Source organism: Malurus melanocephalus, unplaced genomic scaffold, assembly GCF_030028575.1.
Source record: "Malurus melanocephalus ecotype Western Australia unplaced genomic scaffold, MMel_1.1 scaffold_125, whole genome shotgun sequence".
NCBI lineage: Eukaryota > Metazoa > Chordata > Aves > Passeriformes > Maluridae > Malurus > Malurus melanocephalus.
This window is the reverse complement of record NW_026623357.1, coordinates 623,217-640,135: the sequence shown is the minus strand read 5'-3', so window position 1 is coordinate 640,135 and position 16,919 is coordinate 623,217. Positions and strand designations below refer to the sequence as shown.

Genomic DNA, 16,919 nt, shown 5'->3' with positions numbered 1-16,919 from the left:
CAGCTGTCAGAAGATTATTTCACTGCAGTGTCTGCTCTTGACATCTACCTGAGTGTGCAGGGATGACACAGCCACGACTTCCACRTTGAAAACCCCTTTGTGATTATCCACCCACTTCATCCCAGGGAGAGGAACCTGCAGGTCGAGAATGCCATTTATTTTCATTTATTTTGGTCAGATCACACACACACCAACATACAAACACAAAAATTCTTTCTAAATTTAACAGTGTTTAGGAAATAATTAAATGCACACACATAGATATGTACACACACATCCTCTCACTTTTTAACACTTATCTTCTGCTGATTTTGAGCATGCAGAACTCAGCTCACCTCTGGAGAAAGCACTGAATAAGCCTGTGGTGGCTTTTCCAAGGAAACAGGAAGRCAGAACTGACCCGTCTTTAACCGGCCATTCTGAAGCATTGGGATCCACTGGAACGAGAGGGAAACAACAAAAACACACATTTCTTAAGGCTTCCTTGAGCTCTGCAGGCTTGCAGAGTTTCTCAAACTCTCCATGGGATATGAGTTGACAGGGATGCTGAACAAAGTGCCAGCAAACACATTTGAATGTATTCCTGTGCTGAAAAGTGTAAGGATGGAACGACACTCACGGTGTAGCCGACTGGAGTCTCCAGGGGTGTGTTTTGTTTTTGTTGGCAGCTGACGTGGTAGAAAGTGAAAAGSAGGTGGTGGTGGTCTGTCAAAGTGGCTGGGAGCTTAATCTTGATTTCCTCRTGAAAATCAGGAGATCTGTGCAGARAGCAGAGCCTCAGCTGAGTCACCCACAGCAGTTACTGCCCTGTGCTTGAGACTGAACCCTCTGAGTTAAAGGATCTGCAGRGAAGGGAGTGCATGGGCTACCCCAAGAGATTAAAGATCCATTTTCTGATCACCCAGGACTGGAAAAACTTCTAAACCACAAAATATGGGCAGCAGCCTCCTCCTCACACAAGCACTCCAAACCACATGAGAAATAAACCATTGTCCCAACATGGGCACTGCCACAACCCCGACCTGCAGGACAGGATCTCCTCTGGCAAAGCTGCAAAGCCCAAGGTGTTCCTGCTGGATTCAGCACCCCAGCTGCAATGGAACTCTTTTCAGGACCAAGTAGCTCCAATTTGTAACTTAAGTCTAAAAGGTTTCAAGAAAACAACAGGGCACTTGCTAACGTGAGTTTGTGACATAAATCTTCATGACTACTGACTGGAAGCTGGACTTGGAGCATCTGCTGAGCTGGGCTACGTGCTCAGGATCACACAGAGCTGATCTGTACCACAGCAAACAAAGACTCTGTCTCCCCGTTGTCACAAATTGAAAGACAGCATCAACTGGCACTGCAGTCAGTGTGAGTGCTGCCCAGACATTGATTGTTAAATAATTAACAGCAGGACAGTCACTGCCCTCCCCCTGGCTCTGYGTTTTACCTGTTGTGATACACCACAGCTGTGTATGCTTCTTTGGAAAACTCAGGGCAGCTGGATTTGCCAAAGATGACCTGGAAAAAGAGAAAAAAAACACAGAAACCCCCTATAAAACCATGCCAAGGATTTGTTCCATGATCCTGCAGAGGCATTTAGAGCTCCATTCACCAGCCTGTGYCTCTGTACAGTTACCCCTGCTTGTTGCCTGCCCCTTCACTCACAGGCAGTGTTTTACTCAGTCGTTCAGGCACAATTTTAACAACCCCAGTGACCCACGGACACAGACCTGGGGCAGAAGAGCTGATGGCTGAAACCACCCCCACATAGATCATCTCCAAGTGGGGATCACTTCTGGCCCTAAACACAAGGCTGCACATTTAAATTTTTTTGGCATGGAAGCAAAGCTTCTATTCCATCCATGAGCAGTGTCCACTGCAAATAAAGAGTCCCAGAATCCCACAAGGAGTTGGGTTGGAAGGGACCTTCAATCCCATCCCATTCCACTCCTAGGGACACCTTCCACTATCCCAAGTTGCTCCAAGCACCACCCAGCCTGGTCTTGGACACTTGCAGGGATGGAGAATCCACAACTTTTCCAGTAAAATCTGTGCCAGACCCTCACCATCCTTACAGTAAATAATGTCAGGTTAAAATTCCAGCTGCTCCACTGTCACAAACATATTCTTTGCTCTGAGATACCATAAATTTACATTCCTCTGAACTTGTTATTTTGAAATGCATTTCAGTGAGGTTTTAACSCAGGGATTTCCTGACTGCAGGGAGCACTCTGCCCTTGCCATGGAGCACAAAGCCCCTCCCTCACCGGCATGGCGTTGCTGGGATCCTCTCCGTACATGAACTGCACTTTGACAGTGATGTTCCTGGCAGACCCCTGGCGGTTGGCGAAGTTAAGGCTCTGTGGATACACGTACAGGAGATTCCTGCAGGAGACAAAGGCATCAGGGGATCAGAAAGGTCACTCCTTCACCTTTCCCTTAAACCTCTGTGGGAACACTCCAAATAAAGGGTTTGATATTTTCCATTCTCTCCGATGCAGTGCACACCCAGACAAACCATTTGACAATGACCCCTTATTGAAGGCATCAAAAGYCAATTTTTACACTCTCATYGTATTTTAAAATAGCTCCYGTTWAGAAGGATACTTGAAAAATAAATCKAAAACTTTCCCATTGATTCTACAATTGGAGAAGTTCAAGTGGAAAGCAAACATGTGAATACAAAAGCTTTATTTACTTCTACTTTATAGACTTGATTTGCTCAACACAGAGCAGCTGGTTTCTGTTAAAACACCTTCTTTCTTGTGGCCTGTCCATTTTTTTTCTTTTCTTTTTCAAATCTCTTGACATCAGGATGACTTTAGGTTMCATTTCTCCTCTGAAAACGGATTAAACTAAACGTGTAGCTCCAGGTAATGACAACTCTCCCAGGTATCTAAAGGACTGTTTTAGAGACCAAAGTGTTAAAGCATCCACAGGCAGGACATAATGGGAGGAAACTGAAGCACAGGAGATTCAGGTCCGGCACAAGAGACAATGTTCTGGCTGTAAGGAGAGGTAAAGCAGTGAAACAAATTGCCCTGGAGGGTGTGAAATCTCCATTTTCTGGTGGTTTCTGAGGAYAGGTGAGGCAGACACGCTCCAGGTGGGTTTAAAGACAGCTTCAAACCTTCACTAGGCAAGGGACACATTCTGGAAACCCCAACCAGCCCCGTTTTTGTGAGTCTCTGGTAACTTTGACAGCCACGAGATTCAAATTCTGCACCATTTCCTGTCCTCTGAGCCCTGCTGGGCCCTTCCAAATGAGGTGGAAGTTGGATCCACACTTCATTAGCAAAACTGTCCACTACAAACCCCTACCCGTCCTATGAGCAAGAAATTGAGACCTACAGAAAGTCCCTTGATGTTCTTTTGAAGACAAAAAAAGGCAACAGCCCCCAGACTTTTCCATTCACCACTGGGATATTCAAAGGAAATGAAACTTCTGCTCCCAAAGAAGTGAAAACATATGAATTGTTAGATATCTTTAAAAAACCAGCCTGGAAATCATCAATCCATCCCTGGATCCAGAGGATCCAGRACCCTGGAAACTCAGGGAGAGCTCCCTGTGCTGCCAGCCTGCCCAAACTCTGCAGAACCAGCCCTGTGACACCCCTGCCTTGTGAGACAAGAGGAAAAAGAGGTTCCCTTCCCTCTGGGAACCATTCAGTGGATCTGAACACAATTTGTAAGTAGTTTCCAACTGTTCTTGTCCCAGAGTGACAACAGACACCAGATGGGCACAGGAAAGTGAAGTGAGGAGCACAGCAGGACAACATTTAAGGCACAATAAAGCAGCTGCTGTCGAGGGCTGGCAGCAGGAGGTTGAAAACAAAAAGACTCTTTTTTGGATTCTCAGGAGGGCAGTAACTCAGGGAAGGTACCTGGTGCCTTTTAGATGCCAGGAGTTTCTAAAACACCTGCAGGGATTGGAGAGGCTCCTGCAGGAGCAGCTGCAAAGGGGGGCTGCCCTTGGCTGCCTGAATGGCTCTAATGCAAATATTTCAACCAATAAATCCCACCCAAAGATTGGGYTCTGCTGGCAATTCCATTTGSCCCCCAAAAAGTCCCATTTATCCACACAAAGCCAATGCTGTTCCTAAGGAATTCCCTGAGAGCAGTCCAGCTGTGCAGCTCCAGGGATATTCAGCATATTCAGGGTAGCCAGGCTCTGCTTCCCCACTTCAGGCAGAGCAATAATCTCAGCTGGCAAGTGGGAATTTCTTCCCTCTCAAGTCCTTCATGGTGAATTAAGCTTTGGAATCCCATCCCCACTGGTCACTTTGCCAAATCAACGCTCTCCTATTATTTCTGAAGGGGCCTGRGCCATTTTTGTGACTCTCCTAAATTACTTTGTTCTGCCATGAATACATTTGCTGCTTGATGTTCTTTTTAAAATGAAAATGGAGATGAAAATTTACTCTAMAATGTACCTTGCTCATAAAACTTTTATTAAGTATTATTAGTGCTTAAGAGAAGGATTTAAGGTATTTGTGAAGCCAGGCTCCAGGATCCCTATATTAAAGGCAGTCTCATGCTTAGGATTGATTTATGCTGAGGGAAGGAACAGGTTGTTCCCCTCTCCACTGCTTTTCAAAGCCTCATTAAGGGCATTTCACTGGGAAGARGCTTTTATTGCTTAGGGGATTTCAGGGGCACAGATCCCACTGTAGTAGGGGACAGGGGGATGTTCCCACCTGTTCAGGGAGCCTCTCTCCAAAGGATTTCCTATTGCAGGCATCTTTGTGGAAAATTTCCATAGAAAGAGGGGGAAAATCCCCAGCTTGCAAAGCAGAACGTGACCCCAAATGAGAAATCCTACTTGACCTCAGGRCAGAACCCCAGACTGGTCTGGGCTGGAATGGATGTTAAAGATCACCTCATTCCACCCCTGCCATGAGCAGGGACACGTCCCACTGTCCCAGGCTGTTCCAARCCCTGTCCAACCTGGCCTTGGGCATTTCCTGGGATGGGGCAGCCACAGCTGCTCTGGACAACTGTGTCAGGGCCTCACCACCCACACATGGAAGGATTTATTCCAATATCTAATCTAATCTAAACCKACTCTCTCTTCCAGGTTAAAACCATCACCTCTTGTCCTGTYACTCCAGGCCATTGTCCCAAATCCCTCYCCAGCTTTCCTGGAGCCCCTTTAGGGTCTGGAAGGGGCTCTGAGGTCTCTCTGGAACCTTCTCTTCTCCATCCCAAGCTCTCCCAGYCTCTCTTCTACCCTACACAGTTAAAAACCTCAGATCCTCCAGTCTAAACACAGAGCCATGGAAAGGGACTGATGGCTGGAAAAGTGACAGCAACATCATAAAAGTCTTGATCAAGCAAGAAAAGTTTCAGGCAGGAGCTTTAAAGGCAAGGCCTTGTGTTGGGACCTTTTGTTAAAATGCTACATCAAATTTATGCAAAGCTTATCCTATTATCTCAAACAGATCTCAAAAGCACTTTTACTTCCATAAAATAAATTGCTAAAGTGCAAAGGCTTCCCAAGCCATGGAAATAATGGCACCAGGCACTCCTCTAAATATTTATGTAATGTGATTGCAGCCATTTTGCAAAATCCTTCATGAAGGTATTAAAACATRAAGAGCTGCTCCTGACTCTTAGAGGGAATTTCTAACTCCTATGAAAACTTCCCCTTTTCAGTAAAACCCAGAGACCTTTTTCTTTGCTTTATTCCTACCATAAAAATCATTTAAAGCCCATATAATCAGGGTCATACAGGTGCACAAAAGATCTTCGGGATCATGTTTGTTATATACATCTTTCCCTGACTGGGCTGACAACCCTCAGAGGCAGAATTCCCACTCAGGGGTTTCCACAGCTCCTGAATTTTATGGTTTCATCATGCCAGAGGCTTTTCTCCCCTCTGCTTTCCTGTGTCCCACTTTTCCTGGGACTCTTGTGACATCTAGGGGTGTTCTGTAGTGAGCTTAGCAATGCCTGACTTCATTGGCCTTGGCTTTAATAGGGAAATGTGCTTGGCAGCTAATTAGTGCTTYATTAGGATTTGACATCAGGAACTTTTGATTGCTTTTTACCTTTGGAAAAKAAACCTTTTCCATGACAAATAGATAGTGTCACCTTTGAGCAGCACATGGGACACAGAGGGGCTCCTCAGGCTGTAAAACCTGGTAAAATGTCTGATCCCAGTACCTTGGTCATTGCTATTTCCTGAATAACTTCCTCTATTTTTCTAAAGACTAAGCAAAGAATTAAGATTTTAGGGGTTAGGAAGAATTCAAACCTACGTAGAACAAGCCAGAAAGATTTCTTGCATGAAATAGTTAAAACAGAAAAGGATTCATTTGAAACCACATGAAACCAAAGCCACTTAAGTACWGTGAAGTGGACTGAAGAAAGTCTACAAATTTGTTCTGTTCTAATTTTACAACCAGTTCCTCAAGTTTTGCAGCCCAAAATGCCTGAGTGGGATGCCAGAGAAACAATTTAGGATTGTTTCTTTGAACGAATCCCCATTCTGCCCAGAGCTGGGCCTGATCATCTCCCTGCTCCTGCAGTTTTTCCATTCTTCAGCTACTCCAGTAAGTCTGATCCCAATCCTACTGCACAAAATATTTCCCAGCAATTAATTTCAGATCTAAAATACTTTCACAGCATTTAATTAAACCCCAGCTACATATTTTCAGCCCTTCAACACAAAAATGAGGCAAAACTTCATTTTTTTAGACATTTTTTCTGAAATTATACATGCATATGTACATGTACAACACCACAAAGAGTCCAATGGAAGAATTCCTAAACATACAAGAATTTAGCAAAAACCCTGAAAGCTCTCCAAAGTACAGATTATATTACGCAATCCTTGATTTTGATTTCTTGGATTGCTATGAATGAATCCAGAAAGAGAAATACCTTTCACTCACACTGCAATATTACCCCAAAAAAATCCATATTTCCATGCAGGGACCTACTACAGAACTGGGCATTTATTTCAGAGCACTTGCGGCCTTTCTTTATGTAGCATGAATCTTAAACAGCAAAAAGAATGGAAAGGTGAGAAATGCAAGCAAGGTTATTATTTATCTCACCCACCTCTGGAAAGCAGCTCTTAAAAAATAAGTTTTCTATGGTGTAAATTACTGCACAAACCTTAACWCAGTAGAATCACATCCAGGCAATCTCTGGACTTAATTCCCTCTTTCTCACTTAATCTGAGCTCCCTGACAAGTAAATCCACTGCAGCACAATGAGTTACATCAGAAAACRGCCCAGGGTGAAAATCAAGTTGTGTGAATCATCTGGGAATATTCTGCTTTCCACAGCTCATCAAGAGTTTCACACCCTGAGTGTCCACTGCTCTCCAACCTGGCAAACACCTTCCCACTGCTGAGAGAACAAAGGGAATCAGCAACACAAACAAGGAGCAATTTAAGAGCTCATCAAGATTGAGAYCCAAAATTAATCTAATGAAAAGAGTTGTGTGACAAACAATGTGCCATCAAAAACGTTTCACACCAGAAGGTCTGGCAGATGGAAAAGTTCAGAACCACTTTAATCAGAAACGTGGCTCTCAATTTTATCTTCCCAGGTATCAACCTACATTCAGGAGGGGTTACACTCGTTCAAACATGCACAGTTTAATGATCAACCCGCTGCTCTGCCTCTCCAAAATGAACAGGGGTATAAATAGATCAAATTCTGCCACCCAGAACAGCCACCCGGCAAAAACTACCACTGGGAAAAGCCTCTGCATCCTGAGCAAAAAGAATCAGGCAATGAACATGAAGATCATTCCAGTTTTACTACTCCTGGCCCCTCTGGCTCTCCCAGCTGGAGCTGACGTGGATTTTTTCTCTGTTGGTTCTGCTGGATCTCCCGAAACAAAATCAAAATTTGCRATGTTGGACGATGTCAGGATCTTGGCCACCGGACTCCTCCAGCTGGGSCACGGCCTGAAAGACTTTGTCCACAAGACCAAGGGGCAGATGAACGACATCTTTCAGAAACTTTACATTTTTGACAGGTCCTTTTACGAGCTCTCCCTGCAAACCAGYGAAATCAAGGAGGAAGAAGAACAGCTCCGGCAAACCACGGCCAGGCTGCAAATCAACAACGAGGAGATAAAGAACCTCTCGCAGGAGATGAACCTGAAGATTGAAGACCTCATACAAAACAAAATCCAGCTGCAGGAGCAAGTATTGGGGCTGGAGGACAAGGTCACCAAGCTGGCCATTATCCAGCCGTCGATGCAAGAGACAAAAGAAATTTCTTCACTCAAAGTAAGTGACTTGTGAAAGGCCCTGACACACAGRGCCAAAATACACTGAAATGCCATTATCACTATTATGCAATAGAAGCTTTCCYTTGCTCTTCACTGGAATACTACTGAGCATTTTGAGGGATAAATCACTGTTAGCAACCTTAAAAAGAAAAAATCAGTCTTACTCTGATGCAGCGCTTGTTTTGTAGTAAAATTCCCCAGTGAAATCAGTGAGYAACTGTAAAATTATAAAGCTCTGTATAATTTTCAGTATTTTTTTGCAAACCAATGTTAAGAAATTTTGTAATCACSATGCTAAAGAAGTTTTGCAATCGGGGAAATGCTGTGATTCCCAAGCCCTTGRGTTTGTACGTCATCAGCTCATCCCAAATCAATGCAGCAGGAACTGCCTGCTCAGTGCAGAAACAGAGAAGTTAAACCTTTACAGAGGGGCATTTACAGCACCTGTAGGACCTCCAGAACCCAAGAACCCTCAAGTGTTAATAAAATTAATRCATTAATCATGCAAGTAGTTAGGTGGATATAAGGTTTTCTATGGAAAAAGAAATATTAATTGTATTTTGCAGAAGCATAAAAAAAGGCCAAACAATTTGTATGAGAAAATACAGGGTGTTTGTGTCAAAACAKAAAGATGAACCCTGATCTCTCAAATCCCAAGCTAATCCCATAAATGCTGGAAATTTTCCCTTTTTTCATCAGTGCCATGCATCTAGTTTGAATCAAAGGCCGATTCCACAGAACGTAATTGTTCTGGATGTGAAAATGGAAGGAAAATAGCAAAAAAAAAGTCTACAAAGCTGCTGGTAGTTTGTCTCAAAAAAAACAGGTGTTCTCTCCAGAAGCAAAGATATTTTTCAGTTTAGAGGCAAAGCAGACAAACCTTTGGAGCTGTACTTTGATGATCCTTGTGGGTCCCTTYCAATTAGGGACATTCTATGATTCCCTGGAAAAGGAATATTCAATGGTTTGTGCCTCTCAAAAATCGACTCCAGGACAAGAGTTATGGGGCCAGAAGCACTGTGAAGGTCTTTATCTGCTTCTAACTCTCCTTTTCCTTCCCTCTCTGTCCTCAGGCTTTTGTGGAGCAGCAGGACAAYGACATCAAGCAGCTCCTGAAAATCGTGGAGGACCAGCACATGCAGCTGGACAGGCAGCACAACCAGATCATGGAGCTGGAGGACAAGGTACAGGAACCAGCTCTGCTCCTCCTTCCCCCTCTCCTGAGGGATTTGAGGGCTCAGCCATGCATGGGGTCAGGCACCCCATGGATCACTTTGGGGTGGGGACCATTTTGAGGAACCTATTTGGGGGAGATGCTGTGGCCAAGCTTTGAGACCTTGTCCCTCAACACCAAGCTGCTGCCTTTTCTCACTGCTAATTTGGGGGGGGTTTCTCTTACTATTTATCATACCATTGCTCTTCCATAAAGTCTCATGACTTTCAACCTCTTTCCTCATTTCCAATCTCCACTCCCAGGGTGGAAGTACAACACTGTAACAAATATAACCAATGTAATTGGCATAACCAATGTGCTCACATTTAATTTATTCTRAGAGGAAAATGCATTTCAGCCTCAGGAGCTGTGGGCTCAGTCCTCTTGAGCTGTTGGTTTATTTGTCTCAGTGATGCCACCTGAGGAAATAAATTCAATCTGTTTGCCCATTAGGGTGAACCACATGAGAAGGGGTCATTTCCTCCTCTCATGAACCCTACCCTGTCTGAGCAGTGGCACAGTTGGCATTCCCACATCTAAAATCCACCAGTGTGGAGCTGAAGTTATTTTTATCTGGTAAATTGGGTATTCTAAAGGATTACACTCATTAGAGAAATTATTCTCTGTGTGACATGGTTCAGCTTGATCCGTGAATGTCATCATTCCAGATTAAATTAACAGTGCAATTATGGCTCTTGCAGCTAAACCACATGGAGCTGCAGGAACTCCTGGAGGATTCCTTCACGTGGGAGCAGCAGGAGCCAGAGCCCRTCCCCTCTGCTGTGCACAAGCCCCYGGTCAGGACACACGGAGCTGATGGTGAGACACCCTGAGATGTGACCACAGCAGCACAGGCTGCATTGCCAGCATCCTTTGGAAAGCCTTGGATTGGCTTAAAACTAAAATTAGAACACTTTTATGTTACACACTGGGCTGTGGGAAGGAACTGGATCCCATTCTTCAGAAAAAAATGCCATTATCTATTAAGCCCCACTGCAGCTGCACTCATCTCTGGGGTGACACCCAGGAACAATGGCCAAAAATGCAGTAACAGCATCCATTCCCTCTTGTAAACGTGCTGTGACCGTCCTTGTACTGATGACCAACAGAGAACTAATTAACTTMACACTGGCTAATTATAAGATTGAGAAGACCTTCCTTTGAAGTTGAAAGGCACTGGTGAAGTGCAGCAGTGGGAATGGTATTTACTGGGAACTTTACAAGGTCAGGAAAGTCCATTTGGTAGAGTCTAGTCTTAGGCCTTAGAAACTTTCCAAAATCCTCCAAACTGAAACCCTGCCTAACTTAAAAAACACAAGCAGCCCAACCTGAGCACAGCTGTGCTATCATGCCCAGAGCAGTCTGCCCATTCCATGACATTTTTGTAAAATAAGTTTACCAACAGGATCACTCTATATTTTTTCCTTTGTTCTCAGCTCAGGCAGGATTTCTAACGGGCTGTTTGCTTTGCCAGGTGCTGCTGCAGACTGCACTGCTCTCTATCACTCCGGGGTGCAGGCCAGTGGTGTTTACACCATCCAGCCCAACGGCTCAGAAGCTTTCAGTGTCTACTGTGAAATGAAATTTGGTAAGAGCTGCRCCAGCAATAATCTGATTTTCACAGAAATATCTTCCTCTAAGCCGTGTCTCATCCCAAAGTACACAAAACCTTATCATGATTTATGCATCTCTTGTCTTCTCTTAGTGGCCTTTCAGCTCTGAACTCAGGTTTCCCATATCCTGAAATCTCCCTATCACTGCTCTAATTCTTTACTCCCCTCTTGTTTATACTGAGGAAATGACATTCAATCACGTGACATTAATTATTTAATTAGTATCCCAAACTCCAGCCCCTTTGTAGGTAATGAAAATGATCATTACAAAAGCCATTATATGGCACCCATGAATGGATTTCCCAAAGAGAAGTGAACAGGAAACACCTCAGTAAAATTTTGTTCCATTGACGGGTCTGCTTTAGACTCAGCTGTGCCAAACTAACCCAGAGAACTGAGTGCTGGGCACAGGATTCCTGTGTCACGTTTGGGGTGCCCAGGCACACATCTGTCCTSTCCACCTGAGCTCCACGTTCCTCAGAACCCATCCCTGCTCCTTGTCCAGGTCTCTCATTCCCTTTTTTCCCTGTACCTGCAGAGCTGCTCCGTGCCCATCCTGCCCCATTTCCCCACCCAGCACTGGGAGCACGAGGGGCTGCCTCACGTGTTGGGATGAGCAAACACAGCTCTGCCCTCTGCAGAAAGCTCCTTTGGGAATGTTTGGTGGAGCTGGGGAAGGGAGGGCATCATGACCTGGCCTCAGGAGAGGGAAGGAAACCCCTGGCACCTCATCCCTGCCCGGAGTGGTGCCAGCAGCCCAGCACTATCAGCAGAGCYTCTGACCACATGATCCAAAGTCTGGGGCTTTCCAAATCTCCTTTTTATCATTTCTCTGTCTCTCAGCTCTCATAAACAAATGAAACCCAGCTAAGGCAACCTAACAAAATAATTGTGAGTGGAATCACCCGAAGCATGGCCGAGGATATGAACAGCTCTCTCCAGCTGGGCTCTTTTGAATTCCATTCATGAAGGTTTTAATTTGTTCTACCTCAAAGTTGGAGCACCCCAGAGSACATTCAGGAACAGGAAATGGGACCAAGCCCAAGTTATGACTTCTTTCCCTTTTTCACAGGYACTTCCTGGACTGTAATCCAGAAGAGAGTGGATGGATCACTGGATTTCAACCAGACTTGGGATGCCTACACAAATGGCTTTGGTGACCTCCATGGTAAATATGGCCTTTTTTGTGTCTTTTGCTGTCAATTGATTTGAGAAGCTGAATCTTCTTAGGGAAAGGTGTTCACATGAGAGCAGACTAAACCTGCAAGTAACAGCTGACTGATCCACTGCAGCACCAGAAAGTGCTCACCAGAACTCATCTAATTCTCAAAAACATCCCTTAAGTGTATGTTTAGAATCTGAATSAAACCCAAAATGCTTTAAACACTATTTGACCAAGATTTTACTATTTATAAAAGCACCTCCCAAATCCACAGAGGCAAAACCTCCTCAAGTTGCTGTCACAACTTTCTCTGAACCTTCCTGCAATCCCTTCAAACCACCACATGCATTTTTCCAGCCTCAGGAGAGCCCAAGGCGGTGTGTGCTCCCCTGAGCAAACACCTCAGGCTTCTCCAGAGTGGCCAATCCCCTCCATGGCTGGATAGGGTGAGGAAACACCCACATWCCCCCGTTAATCATCAACTCCAAGGAATCTGCAGCACCAAGTCCTGCCCGGCAGCTTCCTCATCCAGAATARTTCCCTTATTTTCCTCATGCAGTGAGATGAGCCTCCTCTTGCTCAGAAAATATATTGACTTTCTAGGGCAAAAACCTAAACCACAGGAAGTTGGCAACAATATTGCCTTATTTCCATATCTTTTATAATAAAGAGCTGCTGCACCTCAGTTTTGGGACAGGAGCTCACAGCTGATGTAGAATTTTCACCTGTAAAGTTTATCTGTTACTGTTGGATGCTTTAGCTGCTCCTTGAATACTCTCCAATTCCCAAAAACTGCACCAAGGTACAGCCACATGTTTTCAGTTCCAAGTTTTGCAGAGAATCTCGCTGCTATCAGCTATGTCCTACTCAGCACCGTGCTGCATCTTCTGAGGTGATAAAATAAACCAAGTTACTGCTCCTGACCTAGAAATTGGGGAGTTTTTTCCTCAACCATCTTGTCTTCCATGGCTTTAAATGCCAGCTGTGTGCATGGCACTCACATTCAGCCCCGCTCTCTACACGTGGCAATTACCTGCACTGATAATCAGCTCCTTAATGAACATAATATATGAAACCAATTAAACTAATGATCAGAAATCCCAGCAAAAGAAAAATTCCCTTTGTAGACGAGGGTGTCAAAGCCCCAGCTCGGTTCTACAGCTCTTTCTTCACCAAATGCAACAATTGCCATTAKGTTTTATGTATGTCAGCAGCTTCATTTGTCACACACTCCCCATTACCCACGTTGGAAATGTCTCCAGCTCCCTCTCGGAGCCTCACACGAGGTGGGAAACTCAAAGGGAGAAGCTCCAGTTCATTTAGAGCTCTTGCTTTTATGGATCACCAGTGTGCAATTAAGCAGAGGTAAACAAAAAGAATGTAGCAGCAGACCTCTGCAAAGATCAACAGTCCCCAAGACTCAAATCGCTGATTTAATTAAAGCAATTAATAAAGSCTTTTAAATACTGTACTTTCACACACATTGGCTTTTGGGGATAACCTGCAGGCAAATCTCTTTGCTCCAACTTTGCAGGGGAATTCTGGCTGGGCCTGCAGAAGATCTACTCCATCACCAAGCAGGGGAACTACATCCTGCGGATCGAGCTGCAGGACTGGAGGGAGAACAGGCGCCACATCGAGTACACCTTCAGCCTGGGGGGCCCTGACACCAACTACACCCTGCAGCTCTCCAGGATGGCCGGGAGCATCCCCAACGCGCTGCCCGAGCGCACGCGGCTGCGCTTCTCCACCGGCACGGCCGGAGAGTTCGACTGCCCCGAGAACCAGCAGGGTAAGGGGGAATGTGGGCAATTCCCTGCTCTGTGAGCACAGAATCACGGGATGGGATGGGATGGGATGGGATGGGATGGGATGGGATGGGATGGGATGGGATGGGAGATGAAAGCTCATCCTGTTTCAACCTGACACCTTCCACTGTCCCAATGCACTCCAATCCACCAGTCCAACCTGGCCTTGGATGCTTTCAGGGATCCAGAGGCAGCCACAGCTGCTCTGAGCCACCCCACTTCCCAACATCCATCTAATCCTGCCATCCTGTGCAAACAACCAACACCAAAACCAGACTGGGCAGCACAGGTTGAAATGACCCCCAGAATAACATTCCAAACTCTAAAGCAAAAGGCTGTCATGCCTGCTCTGATGTGGCAGCCCTAGGTTGAATTGTTACATCCTTTCTTGCAAAAATCCCAAAGACAAACGGACTAAACTCCTTTTAAACTACAACCCAAAAGTTAGGAATGAGTGAGTTTCCACYGAAAGGCAGATTTTAGCTGTTTGTCAATTAAACACAATAATCACTCTCAAAAGAGCAAGAGATGCAAGGCTCTTTCTCTTTGGATATAATTTGGAGAGGCCATTTCTCCTTGGAGATAATTTGGTWAAAGGGTTTTTAATTCTTTGATTTTCTCCAGCTTTTATGTTTGCCAGTTTATAGCTGAAAGCAAACAATAGAAAAAGCAATTAAATGATGAAACCACAGGATACATAATTGCCCTCCAGCCACCTGCTTCATGCAACAAACACTTTGTACATCATCCTGGGCTTGAAAATTTGGAATGCCTGAAACAATGCCAGGAGCATCATCTCATGTCCAGGGAGGGRCCCCTTGTSAYAGGGAGGACATGGAGGGGMTGGAGCRTGTCCAGAGATGGGAATGGGGCTGGGAAGGGKCTGRAGCCCCAGSAGGGGCTGTGGGAGCTGGGAAAGGGGAGAAAAGAGAGAAAAGATGGATCAGGGGGGACCTTGTRGCTCTGCACAACTCCSTGACAGGAGGAGAGGGAACATCTCAAGTTGTACTGGAGGTGACTTAGGTTGATGTGAGGGACAATTCTTGGCCCAGCTGCCCAGGGCAGGGTGGAGTCCCCATCCCTGCAGGGATTTCAAAGCCCTGTGGATGTCACCGGGGGCCGTGGGGCAGTGGTGGCCTTCGCAGTGCTGGGCATGGCTGCTCTCAGTGCCTTTAGGGGACTTTCCCAACCTMAACMATTCAATRATYTGGGTACCCTGAGCTGGAATTTAGRGTCTGGAGAAGTTTTGCCTCACAAAGAGGAGCTGTTTACCCCGAAATAAAGCACAGCCCAGGATGTCTGACATGCCCACATTGCTCCTCAGGAGGCTGGTGGCACAGCGAGTGCGAGGAAACCAACCTGAACGGGAGGTAYGTCACACCCAGGTCCAGGGGACGGCTGGACAGGAGCAAAGGCCTCTACTGGAAGCCTAAGAAAGGAAGATACTACCTGCTCAAATCCACCAAAATCATGATCCACCCAACGGACCTAAAAAGCTTTGACTGAGCACTCGGCCTGCTGCATTTTAATTGAGGACAAACACACTGAGCTTCACCACACCAAAGGACTTGATGCTGTGTTTACTGACAGATGCCTGTCCCAATCCATGCCCTGCATGGAATTTTCTCCAAAACATAACCCTGAGACATCTGAGGKGGTCTTGCAAAATGTTTGGTGAGTATTGTCATTCCCTCGAGCCCCGATGTCAAAGTGCTGCAACTTTTCATGGAGCTTTTCCCTCCCCAGGATGAGATTCCAATGCCTAGGAGACAACCTGTCATGTGCTGGATAATATTGTTTGGGGGAATGGGTTTTCAGGCTGTGCATTCCTTTCTGGGCTGTGCAGCAAGGAAAACAGAAAGTGTTTTCTGGAAACAAAGGCCTGGCAAAACCCTACGGAAAACATTTAGGTGTTAATCCATGGGAAAAAAAAAGAAATTTTGTTTTTTTTGAAGTAACTGCTTGGATGTTTGGTTCAAGTTTTTGTTGTGAGGTGTTTCTGTGAGCAAATCAAAGATGGGTGATTCCTCATTTTAGGGCTCWGGGTGTTTTCAGGTAGCTGAGGCCAACCCATCCTCTTTGGAGCACTGTTCCCCACAGCCCCAGGTGTGTGCACACACAGGGAGCCAGAGCACAGCCCTGCTCCTCTGGATCCCACAGAAACTGCACAGTTGAGAGCCAAACCCACTGAAATGGGCAGAGATCTGCTCTCACGTGAAAGGAGCCAGAGCCAAACCTTTGTGAGCTTTCACAACCACCCAAAAATTTAAACAAACAAGCCCTGAGCACCCGACAGATCACCTTCCACAGAGGGAACAGCTGCTCCAATGGGGTCAGGGCTGCCAACCCACAAACCCAGTGGGCACAGCCCATGGCACAGGGCTGGGCAGCTCCTGGGGACACCCACGTGTTCCATTCCAGCTGCAGTCAGTGCCACCCTTGTGCTGGCTCTGGAAATGCTGCCTGACAAAAACCCCAATCCCACTGAGTCATATTGACTTGTTTATCCCACCCAGCCCTTGGACAGTGAGGGGTTTTTAACTCAGCACTTGCAATCACACCAGAAATGGTTTTGGCTGTGATTTGTCAGAGCAAAACCCAGTGAACAGAATGTGTTAATTACAGAAACACAAAAAAAAAATCATTTTACTTCTCGTGGGTTTATAACAAAGATGAGATCATGCACTGCTGCTCATTTGTACTGGTTTGCTGTAATGTTAAATTACCTGTCCAATAAATCAACAGACAAATAAATAAATACAAACTTTTCACAAGACGGAACTTGACTAAACCCTTCTTGTAAGCTTTGATTTATAAAAACCTGGTTTGTATCTGAATTCAAAACTAGAAGTCAAGGATTTGGTAAATTGTTGAAATTACT

General features: G+C 45.4%; 2 protein-coding genes across 2 annotated transcripts in view; one reads left to right on the top strand and one right to left on the bottom strand.

The window, feature by feature from the left end:
• DOCK7 (dedicator of cytokinesis 7) overlaps nucleotides 1–16,919 on the bottom strand; it is an 84,495-nt gene that overhangs the window by 39,292 nt on the left and 28,284 nt on the right. Inside the window, exons 15-19 of the mRNA XM_057370428.1 lie at nucleotides 2,256–2,373; nucleotides 1,436–1,506; nucleotides 620–758; nucleotides 336–437; nucleotides 49–135 (exon numbers count right to left, since the gene is read on the bottom strand). Coding sequence (XP_057226411.1) covers nucleotides 49–135; nucleotides 336–437; nucleotides 620–758; nucleotides 1,436–1,506; nucleotides 2,256–2,373 — 517 coding nt within the window. The remainder of the gene's footprint in view (nucleotides 1–48; nucleotides 136–335; nucleotides 438–619; nucleotides 759–1,435; nucleotides 1,507–2,255; nucleotides 2,374–16,919) is intronic.
• On the top strand, nucleotides 7,632–16,835 carry ANGPTL3 (angiopoietin like 3). The gene is made up of 7 exons (XM_057370388.1): nucleotides 7,632–8,240; nucleotides 9,316–9,426; nucleotides 10,157–10,274; nucleotides 10,930–11,043; nucleotides 12,141–12,236; nucleotides 13,765–14,022; nucleotides 15,363–16,835. Exons 1-7 carry the CDS (start codon nucleotides 7,632–7,634, stop codon nucleotides 15,542–15,544), a joined length of 1,488 nt encoding a protein of 495 aa, XP_057226371.1. The 3' UTR covers nucleotides 15,545–16,835.